Source organism: Acomys russatus, chromosome 9 (genome assembly GCF_903995435.1).
Source record: "Acomys russatus chromosome 9, mAcoRus1.1, whole genome shotgun sequence".
NCBI classification, from domain to species: Eukaryota; Metazoa; Chordata; class Mammalia; order Rodentia; family Muridae; genus Acomys; species Acomys russatus.
The window spans coordinates 6,165,549-6,192,526 of record NC_067145.1 but is presented as its reverse complement, the minus strand read 5'-3'; the positions used below and the strand labels follow the sequence as shown (position 1 = coordinate 6,192,526).

The 26,978-nt window shown below is 39.8% G+C and overlaps 1 protein-coding gene across 2 annotated transcripts in view; it reads right to left on the bottom strand.

Moving 5' to 3' along the window:
* Positions 1-6,389: 6,389 nt before the first annotated feature.
* The window catches only part of Prlr (prolactin receptor), a 32,208-nt gene continuing 11,619 nt past the window's right edge, over positions 6,390-26,978 (bottom strand). The window contains exon 8 of one of the 2 annotated variants that reach the window (XM_051150962.1): positions 6,390-6,778. In XM_051150962.1, coding sequence (XP_051006919.1) covers positions 6,686-6,778 — 93 coding nt within the window. In that variant the 3' untranslated portion in view covers positions 6,390-6,685. Of the gene's footprint in view, positions 6,779-23,987; positions 25,598-26,978 lie in introns of those variants that run through there. The other variant, XM_051150961.1, reaches the window with a different exon arrangement.

Sequence of the window (26,978 nt, the reverse complement as noted above, 5' to 3'; positions counted from 1 at the left end):
AAAGAGAGAGAGACAGGGTGGCAAAGGACTCTGGGAAAGAAGGGAAGAGAAAAGAGGGTAAGGGAGGGAATTGGAAAAAAAAAAAAAAAAAAAAAGAACAAAACAAAGTTCACCCTGGGATCATTTTTAAGCCTTGTATTCTGTCCCAGGCTCCCAGAGTGAATTGCTCTGTAAAAGGGCAGTGGCAGAGTTAGTTTGGATATAAATATTTATATCCCAAACTGGGTCAGATATAAAATGTTCCTCACATGTTCATGTGTTTGAATACTTGGCCGCTGGCTGGTGACGCGGCTCTGGGAGGTTTTGGGACCTCTTGGATGTGGAAGCTAGTTAGCAGACACAGGACCATTGGAATGGAATGTGTGGCTGACTCTGCTTGCATCCTAAGGCGTGTTCTTCCTGCTGAGTGTCACAAACACCTCTGCCTGTTTTGCCACTGCCGTGGACCGATCTGGTTCAGCCTCCATGCCATCCCGATCCCCACCATGATACACTAGACTCTCTCAAACTCTCAGTCAAAACAAGTTCTTCCTCCTTTAGTTGCTTTTTTTTTTTTTTTTTTTTTGCCAGGTTTTCAGTCAGAGTGACAAGACAAGCACCCGGTACAGCAAACTGGCTGAGGAGTGGAGGTCACTGGTGTAGTGAACTTGACCATGTCGTCTGTTTAGAATTGCTTTGTGGAAGGAGTGTGGAACAGTTTGGAGTTGTGGACTATAGCAGCCCTAGAATGTTGTCAATGAACCCTAATGGCCTCTATGGTGGGAGTTCAGAGTGGGAGAGGCATGTGGTCAGGAGAGACTATGCTCATGGAGTTTCAAAGGAAAACAAAGGACAAAATTGGAAAGCGAGACAGACGCCATTTGTGCAAATTTCTAGCAAAGAATCTGGCTTTCTTCTGAGATCTGAGTCGGGTTGAAATAAAAACTAATGGAATAACTTTTTGGGAAGAGGATCTCAATACCACACAGTATTCAGGATGTGGCACAGCTATGGCTGACTGCTTTGGACAAATTTACAGTGAGAAATTTGAGAAGAAAGTGGAGCTGAAAGATGTAAAAAAAATGTAAAATTTGGAGATAAAGAAGTATACTTTTATAGTTGTAGAGAAAGTGGCTGTGGACAAAGTGGTGTTAATTGTTAAAGAGTTTAGTGCTATTAATGAGATACCTTGCACTCTGCCCGAGATAACAGCAGTGGTGTCTTGAAGGTGAGACTTCACTCTAGGGCAATGGTTTTCAACCTTCCTAGTGCTGGGACCCTTTAATGCCACTCCTCATGTTGTGGTGACCCCCCCAACCATAAAATTATCTCATTGCTACTTCACAACTGTAGTTTTACTACTGTTATGAATCATTATGCAGATGCATGATGTTCAGGGTGTCTCGATATGCAACTGCTGTGGAGGTTGTGACCCACAGGATAAGACCCATCTGTTCTAAGGCCACTCTGCTCCAACATGAGTGGCTAACGTTCTTCCTGATGTAGGCGTGTAGGCACCCTGAAACCCAAACAGTCAAGCTGCAAGGGGGACTAGAGTGCATCGAAAGCTGGCAGAGAAAGTGTTTCCATTTATGTGGTGTTGTTGTCCCCGCATGCACAATGACTGACAAGGCCTTGGAAGCTTGTCAGACGGTTCTAGAAGAAGAAAAGTTAATGAGGTGTGGAAATGTGCTTCCTGTCATAGTCCCTGCAACAAGGCCACCTTAGGCCATGGTATGAAGAGGTGAAGGTGAAAAATCAGTTGTTGTGGAGACCCCAAGAAACACACAGACACCACTGATATCTGCAGGCTGGAGTGAAGGTAGCCCAAGAGTGAGCTCACATCTGCTTCAGGCAGCATGGGTTTCTGCCTTGTTTTGGTCTAGCCTTTTTTTTTTTTTTTTTTTTTTTTTTTGCCATGTCTTCACACTTCCCTTTTGGAGCAGGAATGCTTACTATATGCCACTGCACATTAAAAGTCTAACTTTTATTTTTTTTTTAATCAACCAGGCATATTGTTAAGAGATTGTCTGAAGACACTGATGGCTTTTGGGCAGTGTTAGAACTGGGGACTTTTGAAGTTTGACCAGATATTGCTTTTGCTCTGTGAAACAGCTATAAGCCTAAGTGGGGGAGGGCAAAGGTGGTAGGTTATGATTTCACATTGAACAGGCTCATGTATTTAGGTGCTTGGTCTCCAGCTGGCGGCACTGATTTGGGAAATTATAGAACCTCTATCCGTGGAGCATAGATTGCAGATGTATGATTGAGAGAGTGACGGTTGGTTATACTCATCCAAGCTCTCTCACTTGCTGATTTGTAGCACTTAATAACACATTGCCTCATATTCCTACATGCTCAGACCACACTAGTCCAGCCTTCATGCATGCCTTCCCCACCACGATGGATGGAGGGACTGTACTCCTTTAAACCCTGAGCCAGAACAAACCTGTCCCCTCTTACGTTGCTTCTGTCACAGTGCTGAGAAAAGTAATAAAGGTAGGATTTGTTTGATGGGGATCAAGGGTCGAGAAACTAGAGGATGTGGATAAGAAAGACAGGAGGAGGACTGGCATAAACAAATGATACAATATTTGGATGTAATATTCATACCTGTAATCCTACCTACTTGGGAAGCTGAGTTTGGAAAAACCCAAGTTCAAGGCCCATCTAGGCTATATTGTGAGTTAAGACCACCATGCATAATTTAGTGAGGGGCTTGTTTCATAATGAAAATAAAAGAGGACTGGAGACGAAGCTTAGTGATAGAGTGCTTGTCTGTCATATTCAAGGCCCTGGGTTCAACCAGCATGACAGAAAAAAATTAAAAATGGAGTGATAGAGAAAAGGCATGAGCAACAGAGAAACAGGCATTCATTGTAAAAAAGTGAGTACTGAGTAGCTACATAAAGCCCTGGATATACTTAGATTCTTTTAGTTGCTTGAATGGAACAAGGAGAGGACAGTTGTGGAGTTAGTGTCATTTATTTTCATAATATTTTTAATTTCTTAAATTCTTGTTCATCAGTTCCACCATCTTCTAACTCTAATCTCCACAGAAAACTATTTAAATATTTATAGATTTTTGTGGGCATGTATACTGTTTGGAATGAATGCATTTTCTTTTTTCCTTTCCTTTTCTTTTTCTTTTTCTTTTCTTTTTTTGGTTTTTAGAGACAGGCTTCTTTGTGTAGCCTTGGCTATCCTGGACTTGCTTTGTAGACCAGGCTGCCCTTGAACTCACAGAGATCTACCTGCCGCTGCTTTCCCGAGTGCTGGAATTAAAGGCATGCACCACCACACCTGGCTGGGATGAATACGTTATCATATGAGATTTACTATTATTAGGAATAATACTGTTGTTATTTGTTGTGCCTCTGAGGGTCAAACCCAGGGCCTTGAGGAGGCTAGAAAATAGATATATGGCCTAGCTACAACTTAATCCCAAGTGCATTTTTGATTTCTGTACATGTATGAAATGTGCAATATTTGTCTTTATCCCCATATTTAGAACCATAAAATTTTATGATTCAACCAGCTGGCTATGAGACCATCTCTTCCAGGTTTCCTCCATTTGAAAGTGGGTGTCAATGTGTGTTTTTTTTTAATAGCAGTATCAACAGGAGAGACAGTGACAAACTCACTTATATCTGCATACTAACCCAAGGGGGCATGTCCCACAAAAGCCTTCACTTACCAGGAAACTGGGACAGAGGAGAGGGCATCCTATTGGGACTCTAAATGAGAGAAGCATGGGAGAATAGCAAAGTAGAAGGATCCAGAGGGTCCTAGAAACCTACAAGTAGAACATTATGATAGGCAGATTTGGGCCCAGGGGTCCTGCTCAAACTAAGGCACCAGCCAAGGACAATACAGGCGGTAAACTTTAAGCCCCTACCCAGATCTAGCCAACGGTCAGAACATTCTCCACAGTTGAATGGAGAGTGGGATATGTCTTTCTCACATACTCTGGTGCCTCACATTTGACCATGTCCCCTGGAAGGGGAGACTTGGTGGCACTCAGAGGAAGGACAGCAGGTTGCTAAGAAGAGACTTGATACCCTATAAGCATACACAGGGGGAGGTAATCCCCTTCAGGAACAGTCATAGGGGAGGGGAATAATGGGAAAATGGGGGGGGGGGGGGGGGGAAGAATGGGAGGATACAAGGGATGGGATAAACATTGAGATGTAACAAGAATAAATTAATTAAAAAAATTATAAAAAACAGAATGGAACATGAATAGCAAAAACTGGAAAAAAAAAAAACTCGAGAGGGCAAAGAGGTGGGGTGGATGGACTCCCTAGGTCTCACGGAAAGTGCCGTGGTAAGTCTTGTCCTCTGTTCTCGTACTCTCATTGAGTAGTCAGTGAGAGCTATGTACACAGAGAAAGAACACTGTGGTCAGCAAGCGGGTCTTCATTAAAAGAGATGCTTTCACTAAGTTATGAAAGGATCAACACGGAAGACAGAGGGGGCCGACCGAGTGCTTTATCTGCCGTATCCCTTCTACTTTACAGACTTGCTCCTCTAATTTGCAGGTTATAATGTTTTCTCTTTATCTCAGGACTAGACATTATTGATTCCTTCTTGAGTTTTCCTCAGGTTCTTGCGCGCTAGTTACACTACCCTACAACTCGAGGGTAAGGATAGCCTGCTATTTTAGGAGGCTATCTTCACTTTTCTTTTTAAAATGATGATTATTTTTATTTGCGTGTATGTGTGTGAGTGAGTGACAAGTATGTGCAAGTGGCCGTGGAGGTCTGAAGAGGGTGTTGGGTCCCTTGAAGCTGGAATTATATAGATAGCTGAAAGCTGTCCTGTAGGGGTCCTGGGAACTGAACTCTGGTCCTCTGGAAGAACAGCAAACATTCTTAACCCCTGAGCCATCTTTCCAACCTTGGTAGTGGAGAGGGGGAAAGAGGGGGAACATCTTATCATGAGAGACTGTGCCAGAGTCTCTTACCAAGTTGCAGAGGCAGGCCACCTGCTATCTGTGGGAACTATCTTGTATCTCTCTTCCTGACCTCTCCCCTCAGGCCCGACACTTTCTCCCCAGCTCCATTTCTTTTTTTTCCTTAATCATTAAAATTTTTTATTGAAAAATAAAATCATTCATATCACATCTCAATTGCTATCCCATCCCGTGCATCCTCCCATTCCTCCCTCCCTCCTCGCTTTCACCCCATTCCCCTTCCCTATGACTGTGACTGATGGGGACCTCCTCTCCTTGAATATGATCCCAGCTCCATTCCATTTCTTAAGTCCAACTTGCTTCTAACAAACAAACAAAAAAAGGCAGTTGGCTCTGACATATCTTTCAATAACATCCAAGAAATGACTTTTTATCCAAAAATGCCTACCGGGAGCAATAGTACCAGGCAAGGTCAGATTTAATATGAATTCAATATGAATTGTATTCTCTTGCTGGGATCCAGCTCCCAGCCCACTATGTTCCCAGGGCTGTTGGGAGCAGCTATGTGAAGCGGCGGACCAAGCGCTGCAGGATGGCACATCAGCGAGGGCGGTGGACACAGCCTTTCTCCTCAGCTCAGAGTCTGTGATGCCGTTGGACTGTGGGGCCATTAGGTGTCAACTCCCCAAAGTCTGGTTTCTGTTCTTCAGCTCTTCCACACTATCGGTTTTATGCTTGGGCACATTATAAGCTGCAGTCTTTATGACTGGAATTTTGGGGGGCACTGTATGATTTGAGGTTTTGTTCAAGCACTCAACATGAGGAGCTATCCAAGGTAGGAAGCAAAATAGTACATCCGAATAACTTCTGGAGAGGTGAATGATTATGACTTTTTTTTATTTCAAGACGGGATTAGTCTGATGATCATAAAATGTGTTTTCTTAAGTAGACAGACAAGCGAAGGCACACTCAAGGCCAGAAAAGCATGAAAGTAGTGGGAGGGACATCACCGCCTACTAATAAGCTCCAGCAATCGCTTGCATTTGTGAGGCACAGAGCAGGATGGCTGAAGAGCGGTGTCATTTACTCTTCAAGATGGCTGACAGCAGGAAGGCGCAATGTTTCAACACTACCAGAGAGAATGTTAAAAAAAAAATCTCTAGAGAAGAACAGATGGGGAGAAAGACTCCTTCCATGGGTGAGGCATTTTCATGGCTGTAGAGACACTGCAGAGAATTAGGGGCTAAGGATAGAGAGAGCCAATGCTTTGGAAGGCACACATGATAGTTACAGTTGTGAACAGACAGCCATGTAAACTGACAGTTGTGAACAGACAGAGCTATGTAAACTGAAAAAAAAAACCAACTCAGGTGTGTCACACACACACACACACACACAAAGAGAGAGAGAGACACAGAGAGAGAGAGACAGAGAGAGAGACAGAGAGAGAGACAGAGAGACAGAGAGAGACAGAGAGAGAGACAGAGACAGAGACAGAGATAGAGAGATACATACAGAGAGACAGACATACACAAACTCACACAGAGACAGAGATTTCACTATGTGAAAGTGGGTGGCAGAAGGCAGAAGCTGAGCTAAAAGAAAGCAAACACGAGCCACTCAGAAAACACAATTAACACTGATCTCATCACTGACCAAATTTGGAGTCTATCCAGCCAGGCATCCTGGAGACTGTATAGATTTTTGGCACTGGGAAAATTTTGTCTTGTTCTCAGCTTTTGGTCACAATGATGGTGCCCATTTTGAGGGCTCCTATTTGAATCTGCAACCTCAGGAGTCAAGTTCCCCTGCATTTTCCAGTTTATGGAATCCTCCAAGAAGGGCCAGGCGATGATCCACCTTGTGTTTGCTTGAAGAGCCAGTCTAGTTATAGGAGAGAGATGGAGTCAGAACCATAGGGGGCTCCTTTCAGTGGGAAGTCAGTAGGAATCACAGGGTAGGCTGTTTGTCATTGGGGGCCATCAATCAATAATGATAACTACCAGGGCTCTCCAAGGGGGAATGAGTGATTGTTTATGGGAGCTGAGTTAACCAATAGGCATAGACCCCAAGGATGGAGTATGGTAATGTTCTGTAGGCATTGGTTATCGCATCCCTATGTGGCTTCCCTGCCCTAAGAGCAGACAGTTGAGTGAAGGAAACTACGAACAGTTGGCCGAAGGCTTATGGTTCACCCCATTTTGTGGCTGAGAAACTGGATATCTGAGAGTGACTGAAGCTGCCTCTGACCACAAACCAAACCCAGACCTACAAATTCCAACGCAGAAATATAAGAAATATGAAAAACAAGGCGGCATGACTCCTTGAAAGAGCGAAAAATTCCACAGTAACCGATTTTTAAGGCTAGCAGAGTGGATGAAATAATAGTCAAAATGGAAAAGTGATAACAACCATGAGCAAATTCAAAGACATAAATTAATACCCAAATGAGTTAATAAAATATGAGTAAATCTCTGAGTAAAATAAGCAGGACAGTCATGCATATGAAAGAGTTCAACACGAGATAAAAAAGGACAAAATGAAATTTCAGAAGCGAAAAGATTAATAAATCAAATAAAAATTCAGTTGAATCTCCACCAGTAAAGTGGGTTAACTGGAGGACAGACTATCAGAACATGAAGATAGACCAATATAAATATCCAGATGATAATAAAGAAGGTTTAAAAAGTAAAAATACAGACTGCAAGACTTCTGGGCCACCATTGAAAGGCCAAATGTGTGAGTCATAGAAAGAAAAAAAGAGGAGAGTAGGTACAAAGTAAAGAAACAGAAACCGTTTTAAATATGATAGAAAAGAGTTCCTCACATCTTGGGAAAGAGATGGATGTGCAGGATCAAGAGGCTGTGAAACCCTAGACGTGTTTATATGTAAGATGATGCTCTCTCTTGCAGCTTTCATCGTTTTTCCTCATTGCCAGTGTCTAGTGCTTTAACTATAACACAACATGGTTCTTCCTGCCCTGCTCATCTTTAATTGTGGGGTTCAAAGTCTTTCACAGGCACAAGAATACAGGAAAGACTGACTCTCACTAGAAGAGTAGATAAACCAATGAAGACAGGAAAGGGTCAAATGCCACAAAATAATCAACAAATGACAGGAATTAGTATGTAACTTCCAGTCATAGCTCTAGTGTTAATGGTATGAAGTTTTCAATTAAAAGACCCAGACTAGGGATAGAGAGATGGCTCAGAGCTTAAGAGCACTGTCTGTTCTTCCAAAGGTCCTGAGTTCAATTCCCAGCAGCCACATGGTGGCTCACAACCATCTATAATGAGATCTGATGCTCTTTTCTGGTGTGCAGGTGTAGACACAGGCAAAACACTGTATATGTAATAAATAAATAAATCCTTAAAAAAAGACCCAGACTAGTGTATTTGGTTAAAAAAAAATCAAAGCAGCCCCTGTCTAAACAACACAACAAACTGATTGTTTGCTGCTTGCTAGCTGTATACATAACCGACAAAGAAAAACGCAGCCTAAAAGTGCAAGTATAGAAAAGAAATTCTTAGCCAACAGAACCTGAAGAAAGCAGGAGAATCCACACTCACGTATGTCTACCAAAGCTGACTTTAAAACAAAACTAGTGAGAAATGATAAGACAGCTCACATAATTTATATGGATAATGGAACCAATCTATCAAGCTTATACAATGTTTATAAACACATATACACCAATGTTCAGCAACTCAGTTTTATGAAACAATGCTATTAGTTTATAAAGTACAAGGTATTGTCATTATCAGACAATTTAAAATAAATATAATTGATACATTAATAATATGGCATGATTTTAATACCTTACTCTCATCAACAGACGATATGTCATCCAGAAAAAAATCAACAGAAAAACATCAGAGTTAAATTAAATTGTAGATCAAGTAGACTTAACAGCTAGCTAAACAATATTGTACTGAAAGATTCAGAATATATATTCTTTTCTGCACTGTACAGAAATTTATCTGAAGTAGATATTTTAGGGCATAGAGCAAATTTTACCAAACACAGGATGACATATTTGTGTTCATTCTCATGCAATTTAGTAAGGTACCCATAATGCAACTTGTCACACAGAAGAAAGACCTGGGCTTTTATAATACTCCATTATGTATTTTATTTACTTTTGGAAAGTCCTTTGCCACTGTTTTAGCTCATGTAGACTGATGTGAAATAGACTAACTTATGAAATAGAAATATATTTCTTACTGTTTGGGAGGCTACGAAGTTCAAGAATTGGTGTCAACAGGCTTCTGCAAACGTTGATGCCACGGTCTTCATGCGTGGTAATTTTCACATATTTTTACATGTATATTACAAAGAAGCAGGGCAAGCGGATTCCTTAGGCTCACTCTCTCTCTCCTAAAGGCACTGATCTCGGAAGAATGCCCTTTTCAGGACGTACAGGAGGTAGTCATCCTGCCAACCATCTGCACACTGCCCCTTTGGGGATGACATCTAGATATGTAAATTTCAGAGGAGGTAATATGAACACTCAGACCATGGCAGCCGCTATTATTTCAGATACCCTGTCCTTTCATACTGGTATTTTAATTACACTATGTTACGCCTTTTGAAAACGTTCCATGGTTCTATGAAGTTCTTATGTTTTCCCCCATTTGTTTGTTCTGCTTGTACTTTAGTGTGGGAAATTTCTAGACTTGTGCTTGGGTGCACTGACTCCCTCAGATGAACGTAGTCTTCCCGAGTCAGTTAAAGGCACTGCTGATTTCTGTTACAGTGCTTTTGACTTCTAGAACTTTCTTGATTCTCTTTTACAGTTCCTTCCTTTCATCTGACATTATATATACATGTATATATGTATATATGCATATATATATAATTTTTATTGGAGTCCTTAACATATTAATCACAGTTATATAACATTGTCTAGTTCTGATGTTTGTTTGTCTCCTCAGATGTTTTCCATCTTAACACTTCACATCCTTTGTAATAATTCCCTTTGATGAAAGCTTCACATGACATTTGAAAGGACCCGAATCAAAGAGACCCTTAGCAGGAGATTTTGTGTTAGCCTAGTTGGAAATGGGGCTCTATGGGATGTTTTCCACAGCTTAAGCACCAGAGCATTAACATTTCTTGAATGAGCCGTTCTGGTTTGACTTTGAGTCACCACTACGCAAGCTGCCATTTAATTCATGATCCCTTTGCCTCAGCCTCCAGCGATCGATAATATCTTTGCCTTTGTCTACCCAGGCCAGAGGGCAGTTTTCAGGAGGAGTCAGCTCTCTTCCTTGCAGAGGATTAAACTCAGGCCATTGGACTTCCTGGGAATTACCACCTACTGAGCTATGTCAACAGCCTGGCAGCTTGTCTAACTATGAAGCTACAAGCGCACACTGTTGTCCTAGAATGATTATACTTCAGGCTTTCAGCAGCTGCATGTCTCCGGACTGCAACTTCCCAGTTACTTTTCTGATAGAATAACTTAAGAAACAGAACAAAACAATACGAAGAACAAAGTGTCCCTGCCTGTTCCCTTTGCCAGTTTCCATCATTTGCATCTTTTTTTTTTTTTTTTTTTTTTGCTGTTGTACCTGTTTTTTTTGTTGCTTTCTGCCTTAGTTGTTGACAGAAGAGCAGAGAGTGCCAGAAGATGTCCTTCCCAGTGTAGGGCTTTGGCAAAACCAGTCTCCCTGGGGAACAGACCCTGCTAAACTGAAGGTGCTAAGTGCATTCCTGAATTTTTTTTGTTTTTATAGCCACAAGAACAAGGTGATCTAAACCTTGACAAGCCAGGGATGTTTTTATAGACATGACAAATAAAAGTTTAGGAATCATCCTAATGATGGTTGCCAGAGACTTTCTCTTTTCGTGTTAGTCCATACCTAACTTCCGGTAGTCTGTCCACACTATTTAAGTGTTCCTGCTAGTTATGGACGCGGAGCCTTCCACCCCAGGTAAGACCTTGATTGTGCCTGTTAGAATTTACCTGTCTCTCTAAGTTTCAGGATGACGATTCACTTTTCAACTTTACTTCTCTGATGGGTTCAAGGAAGTAATCAATTCCAGTTTGTTCATCTTCTTACTGTAGTGACAACCACGCTTTACCTCAAGACTCTACGCCTTATTGAGTATGTCCATCTCCACTGTGTTTGCAGACAGAATTGCGTGTATTTAATCCTCCCCACCCCCGTGAAAAAATTCTGTGAAGAAAGGTTCCTAGGTCAACATGTAAGCACATATGCCAATGAGATACCATCAATTTATGGTTTAATGTTTTATAAAGCCATTTTCAAGATGCTTGTTGTTTGATTTCTGTAGAATTGAATCTGAAAACAGGGAGGATGAGGAGAGAGATTCCATGTAGGAAAACTTCTTCCTCACCCTAAGAGTTATCTGGAGTATCAGGTCCAAATCTTGCCCAAGGTTCATTCTAGAAGGCTGGCTAAATAGATGATGCACCTGGGTTATAAGACATTTAAGAGACAAATGTTTTCTCTCTTCTCCTTCTTCTTTGGGCAGATGAGGCATACTCTTCCCAATCAGAGAAGAACTTCCAGCAAGACAGTTAGTCAACAGGGGCGTGGAACCTCCATGTTTTACCCTCCATCTCAAGCTATTTCCATCTGAAGCTATTTGTTAGATATGCACAGTGTATTTTTATCAGATTGGGAGATTTGAGAATTTCTCTTTGAAAATAAAAGCTGAGCAAACATCATCAGCGAGTGGAAGGGAGGACAGGCTTACCACTTGTTAGTCATTTAAGTTCTGAGGGCAGACGGACTTTGCCTTTGGCCTCCAAGGCATTTTTTGTCAATACCAGATCATGCTTCAGTAAGCTATCACCAGTAAATACCAGCATTCTCAAAGTAATCCTTTACAGCTCCAGCTCTCGGAGCCTGTGGGATGGAAAGAGAATACTCTCTGGGAAAGATTTTGGTAAAGTAAAAGTCACACAAAGCCCCATATGATAGGAATTCCATCTCAGCGGTAATGGACTGTGAGGAGTGATACGCACAGGATGGCTCGACTATTGATAAAGTGCATGAGGAAAAGGGGAGCTGTGCTTCAGAAGCCAGAGCCAATAGGTTCCTGCAGTACCAAGTTTCTTGAAAAGTGGCACGAAGTACAAAGACACTTGGATAAGTTCTATCAGAATGACTGGACTTGCTCCTTAAGAAGCCACGTTCTGCAGAGACCTGGGACACAGAGGTTACTTTGGTTTTCCTATTGAACTCCAATACCAAAGAGCACACAGGGTGCGTAGATGTCGCTTACTCACCCCTCCCCCCCAGCATAGTGTCTGACTCACAATGCTCATTCAAAACACTTCCTTTTTATTATTATTTTTACTTGGTAAACAAAATAATGGGCTTCATTGTGACACGCACACGTATGTGTTTGGTTATCCATACACCCCCCCCCCCGCCCCGACTTCTGCTGGTCCTGGCTTCTCCCTTCCCATGTACATCTCTATATCATCCCCCCCCCCCCGCCCTGACTCTGCTATTCCTGGCTTCTGCCTTCCCATGTACATCCCTATGTGAGAGAGAAACTATGAACTGCTTACTAAAGTGTTGCTCAGTCATGGAAGTGGTAGAATGATTGACGATTATTTTCATGAAAGTTTGGACTTACGAGTACATCTTACAATGTCTTCTTGGTAAACCACACAGCAGGAACCTGTCTGAAGGTGTGATTTTTGAGCTGATCTTTGTTTTGAATCCCTGAACCAAGGCACAAACTTTTCTTCAGAATGACATTTCTAAGCACTTGCTCACTTACTCTTGTTGTTCCTGGGGACCAGGGGGACTGCCTCAAAACTTGGGGTCCTCAAATACATGAGGTACCTGACAAGGACCTTCAATCAATGCCTGCTTCTGTAATGATCATTACAAACTGGACTCATTTGTATAATTCAGAATGCAAAAGGGAAAATAAAGAAAGAATGCATTAAATGAGGGAAAACTGATATAAAGAACAGCAGAAAAATCCCAACTGGGGGGTGGTAAACAGAAATATAGCTATGAATTTGTTAGACACACCTAAAACATGGTGACAGAACACTAGAAAGTGAGGGCAAGAAATTCACTACCCAAAAGAGAGGCTAATGTCATTCAAAAAAATAGATGCTATGATAAAAGGACATTGGAGAGTGAAGAGATTAAAATAAAAATGCTAGAGCTAAACTTACTAAAGCAGTGCTTCTCAACCTGTCGGTCATGACTGCTACAGCAGTTGCATATTAGAGACCCTGCATATCAGATATTTACACTATAATTAATCACAGCAATACAATCGCTACTGAAATAGCCACAAAATAATTTTATGGTTGAGGGTCACAAGGATCACAGCATTAGCGAAGTTGAAAACCTTAAAGAAAAAGGAATCTTTAAACTTTGATCTTAATTTACCTATGCCCCCCTCATAAAATTATATACTTTAAGCAGGGAAATGATTAATCTCGTAAGTGAAAAAATCCTAATAAAAAATAGATTTAATAATAGTGGCAAAAATACACCATGAACAGGTGATGTTTTCTCAAGAATACAATGGTAAGTTAGCCAAAAATAATTTCTCTAAACAGTTTTACTATAATACTTTATTCATTAATTAATAGAGAAAAGTCACATATTAATTATCAAAATAGGAACATGAATGGATTTCATTAGCATAACCAAGGGTATGTATAAATGATACACGATGTTGTACCACCCATCAGCAAACTTTTAGCCACATTCTTTTTCTAAGTCAGGAGCCAGGAAGAAGACCTTTTCCATCCGGTTGTGTTCACCACTATATTAGAAACTCTACTTCAAGTAACAGATCGTGAAAAAGAAATAAGACATGTGTAAGTACTGGAAAGGACAAGTAAAGCTGTTTTCTGAGGATATAGCTGTAAAGGAAAAAAAAAAAAAAAAAAAAAAAAAAGAAAGATAAAAAGAAAATCTACAAATTGTAAGAACTAATTAAGTTCCAACATATAAGGTAAATATATATATAAAAAAAGAGTGAATGCTTTTACCTAGTAGTAACTGCTTAAAGTAGAATAATTCTTGTTTTTCAAAAGATGCCAATGACAATAGAAACAAGACTTACCAGGGTCCAGAAATGAGCTTTGTATAACAAGCACAAATGCTCATGAAGATCAGTATAAAGCTCTACTGAAGGCCAATGCCAACAAAGCAATGGGCCAAGCTCACAAGTAAATGGCAGCTTCTACTGGAACTGATATACAGCCTTAATACATAACAGTCTAGTTCCCAGCACAAGAGTTTACGAGCCACGATAGGATCATCTCAAATTTATATGATGAAAAACTGGAATGAGCAGAATGTTTTGTGGAAGGGGTATAGCGATGTGGGAATTGTTTTGCTGAGTATTTGGATTTTGTATGAGACATAAGAATCATATCAGAGCACCAGGGCAGGGGTAGACAGAAGCACAAATTAATGTGAATGAATCGTTGAGATATTATATGGGGTTTTGAGTGAAAAGGACATTAAAAATAGTAGTAACACTTCATTTTATACTCATCAAATTGTCAAAAAAAGAAAACATCTGACGATACTAAGTGATTATAAAAATGGGGAGACATGGATGCGACAGGTATATTGGTGCAAGCACTTTGGGGAGAGGAATTTGTTGGTGTCTAGGGAAGGCCAAGGTAGGCTTTTTGTGTCACACTCTACATTCGTACTATGGAGCGACTCTTCAAACTCTTTACAATTGCTTCCAGCAGGTAGGATAACAAACAGAAGCTACTTATATCTTAAAAATGCTAACGGTAAACAAAACAAAATCCACGTACATAGCAATATATGCCTATACCAACCTCAGAAAATTCTATCTCAAGCAGCAAGAAGAACCGTACAAATGTAAAAAATTCATAAAATTTGAATGATTACATGTATCACTTACTGACATGTGGATATGAGGTAAGTGTAATTTTTTTTAAAGACTATATACAACAACTCCAAGATTGTGGGTGACACTGAATAAAGGAATAAAGAATTGAGTTTTGAAGAACATACATGATATGTGATGTTTCTTTAGTTAAAAAAAGATATGAAACATGCAGGGGGAAATATTGATATTGAGGAAATCTGATGCTCATAGATAGGTATTTGCTACATTTTCTATGTAATTTCCAGGCACTTATGAAATACTTTATTCAACAAAAATATGACCAAACTGTAGCTGAAATTTTAAGTGAAGATGTGGGGTGATTCTAGATTGGAAGAAGTTTTAACACCCCCCCACACTCCCCCACTCCCCCACCCCCCACCCCCCCCCACAAAATATCAATCCTGTTACTAAGATTTGTAGTTTCATAATCTGATTGCAACTTGGATTTGGAAATTCCCCTATTCATTGTTCTTGGTTGTTCCCAGGAGAAAATTCAAAAAACTTCTAGATGTTTTCAGTCATGTTTGCATGTAAAAACAAGGAAGATGGGGGCAGTGGAAGAGATGGAGAGCTCAGTCTATTTGGAGGCATGATTCATATTTGATTTAGAGTTAGAAGGAAAAATAAAAGAAAGTGTTGAAAGCTGAGTATAATTTTTGCCTTTGGACAAACATGCCGTGGATGAGTGGCCTAAGCTAAAATGTTTTGGCATGTGCCTCAATATTTTAGCTCCAGAGAGGTTTGGAATGCCGTTTTCCTCTTTCTTGCCAACTAAGCCATCTGAGGTCTCTAATTTTCCTCTTCCTTAAACCAAACCAAACCAAACCAAACCAAACCAAACAAAACAAAAGCAAATTAATAAACAAAAAGTGTGCTTCAAGTATCATTTTTCATATTATACATGGTATAAATATATATCAGGAAACAACTTAAGATGAATTTAAAGTAAACTCTGCTACCACTGCAAAAACATTGATTCTCAAAAAGGATTGGAAAATCATCTAAACAAGTTCAGAAATACTACCAGTATTGTTCATGTAAATCAAAACTACTAGAAATGCCATTTAAGGTTGCATTCTAAATTTCATATGAAGTCAATACCACTCCAAACTTGTACTGGTGACATTTACAATTTTTCTAAGCACATTTATGAAACTACTCCACCCCTGTTCAATAACCAACATCCAACTGGTGTTTTGGCTATCTTCTTGACTTAAGGTATTTTATAAAACTCATAAAATGATATGAGCTTTAAGTCAGTTTGTAAAGAACATACTTTAATATAAACCCAGTCATAAAAAGAGAAGAATATTTGATGTTCCCAGGGATATCTGAAGTTGTGCAGTACGGTGTGAAAAGCACTTGCCATAAAAGAACCATGGTTTTAATTGGTAAGAACTCTGAATTTCAGAATATCAGAAGTTGGTCAGATTTCCCCAGCGCACTTTAGAGGGGCTAGCAAACACAGCAGGAAATTTTCTTCCCATATTCTGTAACATCCTTAGAGTTGAATAACCTTATTCCTTATAGTCTATATACTAAGATGGAAGTTGAATCTTCCAGCCTCTAGACAGAGGGATGGGTATTTATACTACGTAATTGGAAGAGGACTAAATGGGTTCAGACATTAAATCTCATTCAGGCAAGATGTGGCAATGTGAGTTTCTGTTTTCTCTCAGAAAAGCACACACAATTCATTCAGAAGACATGTCAGCTACTTTATGTCCTCAGGTCACCATTAATTGTATGGCTGATTATTTTTGGTGACCCACACTCCAAATGTTGCACATTAAAAATACACATGAGCCCTAGAATTAAAGTCAGATGGTATCAATAGAAGCACAGAAAAGTCAGCGATGCTTTGCCCAAAGTCAGGCTTTAGGCACTGAGAGTCACCGTGAGAAAGAAAATGTCCATTCTTCAATAAGACCCAGTAACTAGAGCACTAGTGGGTGCAGAGAAGAGCTCTCCAAGCTACCCAAGCACACCATGCACAGTTCTGTAACACTGCATGAGCAGAGAATGAGTCTAGATCGAACTGCTTCAAAGATAAAGATTATCAATTCATGCTGAGTCGGATAGATTTTGACAGAAAGGATGTCAGTAATAGTGATGAGTCACACTGTTCAAAAGGATCCCATTTACCCTTTGGTGGGCTGGTCCTTTACATTATTAAATGAGTGCCCTTCATTCAGTCCCCATAAACCCAATTTTATCTTAGTTTACTTTTACCAACTTCTCATATGATACAAATGAGATAAATGAGGGAGATTTTGTCTTGCCATTGGGATGATTGAGCACAAATGGGAGAATCTGTTTTGTCCAACTATGTGAACAATTTCTTGATTACAGATGATTAGGTGGTTAAAAAGTCTTCAGTAAAATGGCGTTAGCCATATGCAGGGTATTCTGCTTATGATCACTTAAAATTAAAAGAAAAAAGGACAAACAAGGGAAATAAACATTTATTGAGCCAGGCACTGGGCTGGGCATTTTCAATAATGACACAAATAGAAATATAATGACCATATTATTCTGGAATGGCTAAGATTCTGTTTGGCAAGCATTATTTTTTGGCATGCAATAAAATTATGTGAGAGAAATTAGCATGACATTCATATTATTAACAATTATTTAACTATCCATTTTGTCCCTGCAAAGTGGATGGAGACAAATTAATACATTTGTGAAAACCAGGAAGTACAATTGTGCAATAACCCAAGATGCACAGAGTGAAAAATGTAAGAGGACAAATCATACAAACTTAGCAGTGGATAACCATTTAATGGTAAAAAAAGTAGGTATTGTCATAGTGACACATAGAAATGAGTCTTTTAAAGTCAAAACAAGATTATTTCTGGTGAATGGCTGACTCTCCTGATACCATAATACATTTGATGATTAAAATCAAATAAAGAGGATATTTATTTCTTGGGAGTTTGGAAAATTAAATTACTAATTCATGATTATAGATCTTCTAGCAGCAAAAATTCTCTAAGGAAATAACTTCATCCACACCCACATAATTCTGTTCACTTCCACTTCAAACAACAAAAAAATAGAAGCAGGGAGGCAAAGGCAGCAAACACCTTTGATCCAGGCACTGTGTTGGGTATTTCAAATATAATGACCCAGGTGACTCACCAATAGGAAAAATACCTGCAGTCTGTAATATATTTTTAAAAACTGATGACTTACTGTGTAGTCTTTCTGCATTTTACTCATCAGCCAACATCTACAAAATATCAAAATGTAGAAATGGTCATTCATAAAACCTAGCGTATATCTGTAAAGCAGTGAATTAGAAGGTTTATTATCAGGTTCAAAATGGCGATGAGAGCAATCACTTCTAATTTTCCACCTAAGGTTAAATTTTGCTTGGCACATTGTAGGGAAAAAGCAAGAAAGAGGTAGTGGCAGCTCTGGAAAAGGGAACTTTATGCTACAGCGGAGTTTTTGCTTTAATATGGCTTTAAAGAAGACACATCACTTAATGGGTAGCATCTGGATTACTTTGGTTTATACAAGAGGCTCTTCCATTGTTTATAATTAACGATAGAGCACAAAAGCAAGTCTCAAGGTGCAAAGAACACTCGGGGATCACATGAAGCAAAGCCAAAGGACTGACATTTCAGTAATTGGTGGATTGTACTTTAGACACATTAACAACCCAGGTTAGCTATAGAATGACATCCAATATCACTTGTAGACGAAGATTAAGGGAAAAAAATCAGTACATTCACAGTTTCAACAGAAATGTATGATTACATATATGATTACATATTTTTAGTTTTGCTTTACAGACATAGACATAATCATTTTGAAATTAGATATGGTTAGATCATACATCACTAAATGATTTTCATTTGTATCACATGATAAAATTTACAACAAGATGATTATATATTTCAATATGGTGTATACTGGTTTTGAAGCACAAAAAGCAATATAGTGTAAAATAACAGATACTTTAGAGCGAGGAGTGTCACATGAGAAATATATCAAATATTCCCTCAACACCAGTCCAAACACAAATGTGGCATCTTTCATTTCTAAGAATAATCAGCTTTGAAGAAAGGTCATTAGGATGTGGAAGGGAGGTAGTCTTAAAAATTCAAAATCCTCTTCTCAGGAATTTAGTAAAACAAATGATTTTCAGAGGTATTGTCCCATATAGCTTTTTTTGTTTTTAAATTTTAGAGACTGTGACATTTTCCAATTTGCAAAATGTGCACAAAAAAACTAAGCCTGTATTTTTAACTTTGTCCAAGGGAGCCTAGTTTGATCATAACTATTAAAGTTTATATTTGACAGTACTGTTTCAGTCACAAAAGGTTTTTTAGAATTGTTCTTCTCTTTTAAAACAACAGTAGGTAAGTACTAATCAACATACTAAGATTATCTGTGAGCTCCTTTACTCATTGACCAGACCATATAGATGGATGCCTTTCTACTCTATGTGTCTCAGTGCTTTGGTGTGAACAGAACAGCTGTTAGCCATAGTCTCATGAGTTATATATGCCTCTTAGCAATTAATTCATAGCTACATGTAGATTTACCATATTCAGTAAGATTTGCATTAATGAATGCTCTCTATTTGGTGGGGTCCTGATATGCCCCACACTTTGGAACATTCTGTTTGCTACCCTTTCCCTCCATTGGAAATTGGTACCATGTAGAGTGCTCAAACCCAACTTTACCTTCTTGGAAAAAAAAAAAAACAACTCTGAGGAGAAAATTCCCATGTGATTCTCAGATGACATGTCTGCTCTTCATAGGAAAGGATTGTAATTATTAAGTAGGCTTTCTGGTTAGATCATAAACTCTGAGGCAAACAGTTTATATTTTATAGTTTCTCATTAACACAGTCAATGCCTACTCATCAAGGTAGCTCAGGCTTATTAGATGAAATGTTTCTGGCTTGACGAGTTCCTGCCTTGAATCTTTAAACATGTGCATGTCTAAATGAGGCCTGACATATGACCTCAATTTGGGTTTGTGTCTGTGTGGAGATTTAACAACTGATTCATCTTATGCAGAGCCAAAGTGATTGTTTATGGTTAATCTTGTTCCTATACACCCCAAGTTCACCACTCATTTGTAGGGAGAATAACAGTTCTTGCAAAGAGGGACTGAAAAGGCTCTATGTATGTAGAACTGGTAAGCAAGCAGAGTGGTAAGAGTTATGGTCTATCTGATTTGGAGAAATGGATGCTACTTTGCTCTTAAGCATTTCTGCACAGTCTTAGGCATCCACTGCCTCACCAAGGGTACATTGGCAGTGGCACCTGGGCCTTTCACCTGCAATTTAAATTTGACTTAATCCATGAGCATTAAAGACAGACCTAGTAGACATTGTAAGAACATACTGTTTGAGGAGCTCGATCTACTTATTTAAGAGAGAAGAAACCAGTGGCCAGAGTTAAAAGAAATGATCAAGGTCTTGTACCCTACTTAGTAATGGTGATATGGCCCAGCACTGGATGTTGAGAGCTCAGAGATCTCCTACCAGCATCAGTATTGTGCTTGAGCCAAAATGCCAGAAAAGAAATCTTGTTCAATGAGATCTATATGAAGCTTTCATCCATGGCAGACCAAGGCCATTACTAGTTTTCCATCTGTGTGCATAGCTTCAAGGTGCACACATTGTCCCTCCTACAGTCTGGCGTATAATCAGTGTAATTCAAAAATGCTTCAACACTTTGTTTCAGAATGGAGAGTCTTGAATCAAAGGCTGATTGTTTTGTCTCCAGCCATGTTCAGACTCAAGCAACATGACTGACACTATTCACTTCAGTTTTGGGATGATTCAATTAAGCTACACACACACACACACACACACACACACACACACACACACACACTCACACTCACACACACACACAATCCCTGCACATTTTGTTGGTTAGTCTTTAGATCATTTTGTCATCCCATTTCTGGCTTCTCTATTGCTCATCTCTCCATTTATTTAACAGAAATCCATTTAAGATAAAATTTACTTTCCAATCAATGGACTTTTCTTCTAAAATGAAACCCTTAAAAAAAAAAAAAAACAAAAGTAAAGAAAGACACGCTGTAAAACATATACAAATCTGATCTGTTCTTGTCTATGCTAAACGGAAGTTGCTAAGTGCAAATGATGAGCAGCAGAGGGCAGCTGAATAAAAAAGAAAAGAAGAAAAAAGAAAAAGAAAAGAACGAGCTAGCTTCCCACCAGGATGAGCTTTTCCCTGTAGCCCAGGTCCTTTGGTTGTTCATTAACTAAGGATTCCCCAATTTTCTTGCACCATGTCAAGTAAAGCATCTCCCAGCCTTGATTTTACACATGCAACAAGAGTTTGACTGCTTCCCACCAAACTAGCGTACGGTAAATCAATAGCCTATAACTGACTACCAGAATTGGTCTCAGGCACTTGGGAGAATGTATCATCTATTGAGACTCAGTGACACAGCTGAGTCTTGTGCTCATATTAAAGTTTCTCCTATGCAGCTGGTAAACTTGTCAGAGAATATTTTGCCATCTGCGTCCTAAACTTCCATCAATCATCCACTGAATATATTAATTTTCCATGTGCTTCATAACTTGAATTTGTAGATAGCTGCTTACAAAACTATACATGTTTATGATTCAGACGAAAAGGTTCTTTAATCTACATGGCCAGTGGTTATTCATGAAACATGGTGATGGGGAAATCAGTCAATGACCACACGCGAGAACAGAGATTTGAGGCTCCACACAGGAATGAGCATGGCTTGATGCATAAAAGGTGATTTTTCTAAAGACAGGTGCCTCATTTCCGGTGTCTTTCTCAGCACTACGTCTTATCTCAGCACACATACTTGCACGTGGTCCTAGAGTCTGACTTATCCTGTCTGTGCTCACATTATGTGACGTACATGTGCAGTATGTGAAGATGAGCGGGGGCTGAGACCTGGGAGAGTGAAGCGCAGTAAACACACTGCTGAACGTGGCTCTGTGTGTCGATAGCCTTCCAAAGACTTAACTAAGATGCAGAGGATTGGTTCAGATGATCCATCAAGTCGTACAATCAAGAAGACTGAATTCCGGAAGGCCTTAGAGATTATTGGTCCAATGCAGCGAGAGAAAACTGAACTCCAGAACAGGCAATTGGTTTTTCCAAGGCAAAACAGGACTAGAACCCAGGTGTCTTGGCTTCTATTTTGCATTTTTTTTTCATTCATAAAGATTCAAATAAACGAATAGAACTATAGAGCTTATTTTATTTCCTGGATGCTAACTTATTATTGTGCAATGTAACTTGACTTTAGCCAGCCATAGTCTTCATAGATGTAAAATTATATATCTGAATCAGATTTTTAAAATGTTGAACTATGAGCAGCATAGGCACTATCAGTTTTATAGTGGCAATTTGTAAATAAATGTATTTGTCTCCTGGGGATGAACAGAATATGTTTGGAAAGGTTTAGTTTGCACTGGCTTTGAGGTTTATTTCCTTTGTCAGTAGCTTTCAAGGTAAACTGGACTCATTGGCCCTCTCAAAGGCTGTGTGGACTTTGCACATCATTTTCTCACGTCACTTCATATAAACTTCATCATTGTGTGAATCTTAAATCACTAATAGTTTGGTCTTTGTTTTCTCTTTTCATATAGTGTTTCTCATTTCAAGTTGAACAGACTTGCTCTATACCTTCCAAGAGAGGGAAAAAAAAAATAATGTTTCATGAAAATGGTCATAGAGAAAAATGATTCTCTAGCTTGGGTGTGCACATGAGCTATCTGGGAGTTTTTAAATGCAGTAAAATGCAGACTCCAATTCTGTATGTCTTCAAAGAGGCTTGAGATGCTGCACACAAAATTTCCAAGCAGAGCCCACATGACACCAATGTAGTTGGCCCTCAGACATTCCATGTGGAGGATTCAGGGTATTGAAGGAGCCGAACAACTTTCCCAAGTGCTTCTATTGCCCACAGGATGTTTGTGTATTGGGAAAATACGCCTCAGTGTTTGTATTTGCAGTCCTGAAAGCCTTGGCTATATGTTTACTTTCAGTCATCAGGGAATTTCAGAGTCCTGTTTCTACCAACATGTGCTTGTTGGGTGACATATTTAATTCACAAGAAGTGAGTTCAGCTCTTTATCCAGCTAGCAAGTTGATTTGCCAATAGGTGAGATGAAAAATAAAGGGAGACAGAGTACATCCAATGAGTCATGGATGCTCCTGCTAAGTGGAGATCCAAGGCTTTCAACTTCTCAGGAAGCCTGCCCTTGGAGTTGGCTTGAGATCCTAATGTTCCTTGACCTTGGAAGCTGTTCTTCTCACTGTGCCGATGCTTGCTTTCCTAAAACTTTTATCTGGACATTCCTGATGTGAGCACAGCCTCTGCCAACAATTTGTAAATGCATCTATTTCAAAGAGATGCTGATGTTTGGTTTTGCCTAAAATCCTTTTGTGTTCAGGATTGCTCAGATTAAAGTAAACAAAACAAAGTCAAACCTCTGTCTTGGAAACCATTAGCAGTCATCACTCTCTTTTTTCATGGTGGTTCTTAAGACTCACCCATATGTAGACAGAACCCTAAATTCATGGGAGAAATATTTCAGGTCTATAGAGAGCCCTAAAATCCTAAGTCAGTGATGGTTGCTGTTTAAAGTATCCTGGAGATAAAAAAGAAAATCAGATAAACTGTACTCTATTGTCCTTAATTGAGTTTTTCATCCACTTCACTTTCCTCAGTGGGCAACGGGTTGGTCTGGCATCTCCCTCTAACAGGGACTGCATATACTTTGAATACTCATTGTAACCTTGAAGCAGAAATTACTGTACCCACTTGAACACATAAACAGCAGTACTGGGAGGGTAGAAAATAGTCTTTACTTTACCAAGCAATAGAAAAATAGTCTTCAAAAATACATTGCTAAACTTACGGGTTTATATTAAAGTAGAGTTGTATGTACAGTAAGGCAACACTTCTATTAGCATCCTGCAATGATAACCTTTTAGATTAAAGTTAGTCTTTGGGAAATTTTTTTCCACTAAGAAAAGAGCAAGGTCTATAACAAATCATCTGACCTGCTTAAATCAAGCAAGGAAAACATTTGAAAATGGTTCACTACGTGGGATTCACAGGCCTTATTCTGTAAGACAATTTTATTTCCCCAAAATATATACTCTAGAAGCCTTAGAATAAAATAAAGTTTAGGCAGAATAACCCACGATTTTCAAATTACCTTAAGAAAAAATTGGGGGCATATTTCCATTTGCATATAGGCCATAATAGGTCAGTAAGGTATAGGGACTGATGTAAACAATTTGGCTGGTGTCCTGGAATGTATTCTTTCAAAAAGTGCTATATTTGGACCATCCTAATAAAAATGAAAAGGAGTGTAAAGGCTTTGCAATCAGTTTTTAAAAACAATGTTTCAAAAGCATTTTTCAACATGTCTGTTATCTTCTTGTGCTAAGTCACTTTTACTGTTTCATACCTTCTGTCACATGCAGAGGCTATACCTGTTGGCACCATCCCTCAAGAACAGTAAGCAAATGTGCTTTTATTTCATTGAATGCATATACTTAATATCTATCTATCTATCTCTTTATATATATTATCAAAAGGCAAATCTATAAATCACAGGAAACACATTGATTTGTTCTGAAGATCAGCTGTTGAAAAGAGGCAAGTGTTGGACATGAGCACAAAAAGGAGTGAAGTAGTGCTTTAAAAAAAAACCCACATCCTGAACATTTGCTAGCAGACCATACTATTTCATGACTCTGTAGTGTTACCTGAAGAGAAAAATCACATTTTGGCCGACCGTTTCATAAATGTAGCTCTCAGTGAAAGGAGTGCATGAAGCATGTGGGATCCAGGTAATCCAGCCTGCCCAGCTGGAGTCTACAGTTGCTCGAGGTTGCAGCAAAGCTGGAGAGATCTTTCTCAGATTGGTTCTGTTCAAGTGATGGTGGTACATTCCTGGCTGATTCCCCAAACAGAGCTGTGTTCTGGGCTCGAGAATCTGGCACTAACACCAAGATGTTGTTATCTGCAACCCCAGCCACCTTGGTGTACTCCTTGCTGGCTTCAGGCGCCCTGGGTTTCTCTGTCTGGTCATTTTCTCTCTGTTTGGGGAACAAGGATAGCACTCCATCTTTGTTAACTTTATGAATCTCCACATAGTCTTGGGGTTTGGCATAGACAGTGGGGGCTTTCTCCAGGAGCAGTGGCCATGATGTGCTTTGTTTATTCTCAGAATGGAAGCATTTCATCTCCTCTTGCTCAGCCACCTCTTCTTCCTTTCCAGTCTCAGGGGTTTTAGAAATCTTTAGAACATTTTTTCCTGCTTTGTCCAGGGAAGAGGCCATTGTATCCACAGGACCTCCAGCTAGCTTGCACACATCAGCAATACTGTGGTAAGGAGATCTGGGCAAGTGTTGGCTAGGCAGTAAAGGCCATGTTGAAGAGATGGATACATCTTCATGAAAATACGGAATGCTGCTTTGGGGTTCCTGGGTGGGAGGAATATTTGCCTCTGGATTCTCTGGTTTCTTAATGCTTTCAGGGATGTGGAAGGTAGGGGGATAGGCCTGGGGCTCCTCACACTTTTCAGACAAAAGAGAATGACTGTCATAGCTTCCATGACCAGAGTCACTGTCAGGATCTAGGTGTGTGGGCTTAACACCTTGACCTGGATACTCTTTGGAATGGGATGGCATTAGCTGCTTGTCCTCATTGTCACTCACTTCTAAAAACTCCACCAGCAAGTCCTCAGAGTCAGAAGTAGGGGGAAAGTCTTGGCACCCCAAGGCACTCAGCAGTTCTTCAGACTTGCCCTTCTATTGAAACACAGATACAAGGAGAGATGGCTGTTAGCTTCATCACACGCCACACCTGGCATCACAGCTGAGCGGTATCTGAGCAGAGCAAAGAGGCTTTGCTCCTGAGGCAGCAGCCAAGCCGTGTCTTGCTTAGTCTTGGCACGGAAGCTTTCTACCTCCTACTCAGCAGAAAGCTCCTTTGAGCCAGCTCACACATCCACCTCTCTCCCCGTTCCCCCCAACTGCAGACGTGTGTCAGGCCGCCTAGAAGCACATTTTGAGTACTATTCACCAACTGTGTTTCTTTATGCCTTTCCTAATTTTTCACCTTATCTCTAATAGTGGTCATGAACTTAATGTGTAAATACTGTAGTACTCAGTGTGTCCTAAACGTGTAACTGTGTAATGAAAATGTCATGTGAAGCATTTGAAATCATCGTGTTTGTGTGTACACCTGACACTGGTACCCGTTGGCTGAGAAGTTGGCTGAGATGTGGTGTGGCCTCCTAGCCCCATCCCCCTAGCCCCACCCCCTTTTCTGGAGTGCTGGTGACAGCGAATTGGTCCTTGTCTCTGGCTTCTCCTGCCACTCTTCTTCCTTTGCACATGCCTCATCTTACTAGTTTCTTTCTCGCCTGATGCCATTTTTTCGTTCCTTTTTTATTTCTGTCATCTCCTTATTTCCCCTCTCTCTTCCTCCCATCCCACATTGTTTGCCTCTACTCCTGACTCTCTCTCTCCTCCATCAACCCCTTTTTCTTTCAGTGTCTCCTTATTTCCCCTCTCTTCTCAGTCCTTTGACTTAAGCCATGGGCCTAAGTCTTGGCTGTTATCCCTTATCATATATGACTTTGAGAGGTTACTTTTCTCACTGGACCACAGCGTCTCCCATTTTATGATGGGAGAAATACCACATTATCTGTGAGGGTTCTTTTGAGCAATAGAGATAATGAAAGAAGTAACCCTTAAGTAGCCATTTATCATGAAGTCTCTGTGGTTAGCAGGGTGAGTTGTAAGATAGACAGCAGGTAATTTGTTTAGCCGAGACATTCCTGTTGGCTTTTATAAAGGTCAGTACTAGACTGGAGAGTGATGCTAAGATGTCTGGACCAGAGGCCCAAACTCCTTAACTCTAGTCCTTGCTGTAATGTTGCAATTAAAGTGATTTTGGAAGACAAGTCAAATTCACTTTTTACATTCTTAGAAAAGCTTAAATTCATGGTAATAACATCAACTGTAATTTACTTTTAAATGCAGGTAAAGGCTTTTCTATAGATCACCGTTAAAGTCAAATTGAAACTATGCATTTCAACCTAGAGACAAATGCTTTAATTCTGTCTACGATCAGTCTCATGTGCTTTGGAAAACACCAGCTCCTATAGTACTGATCTACCAACTG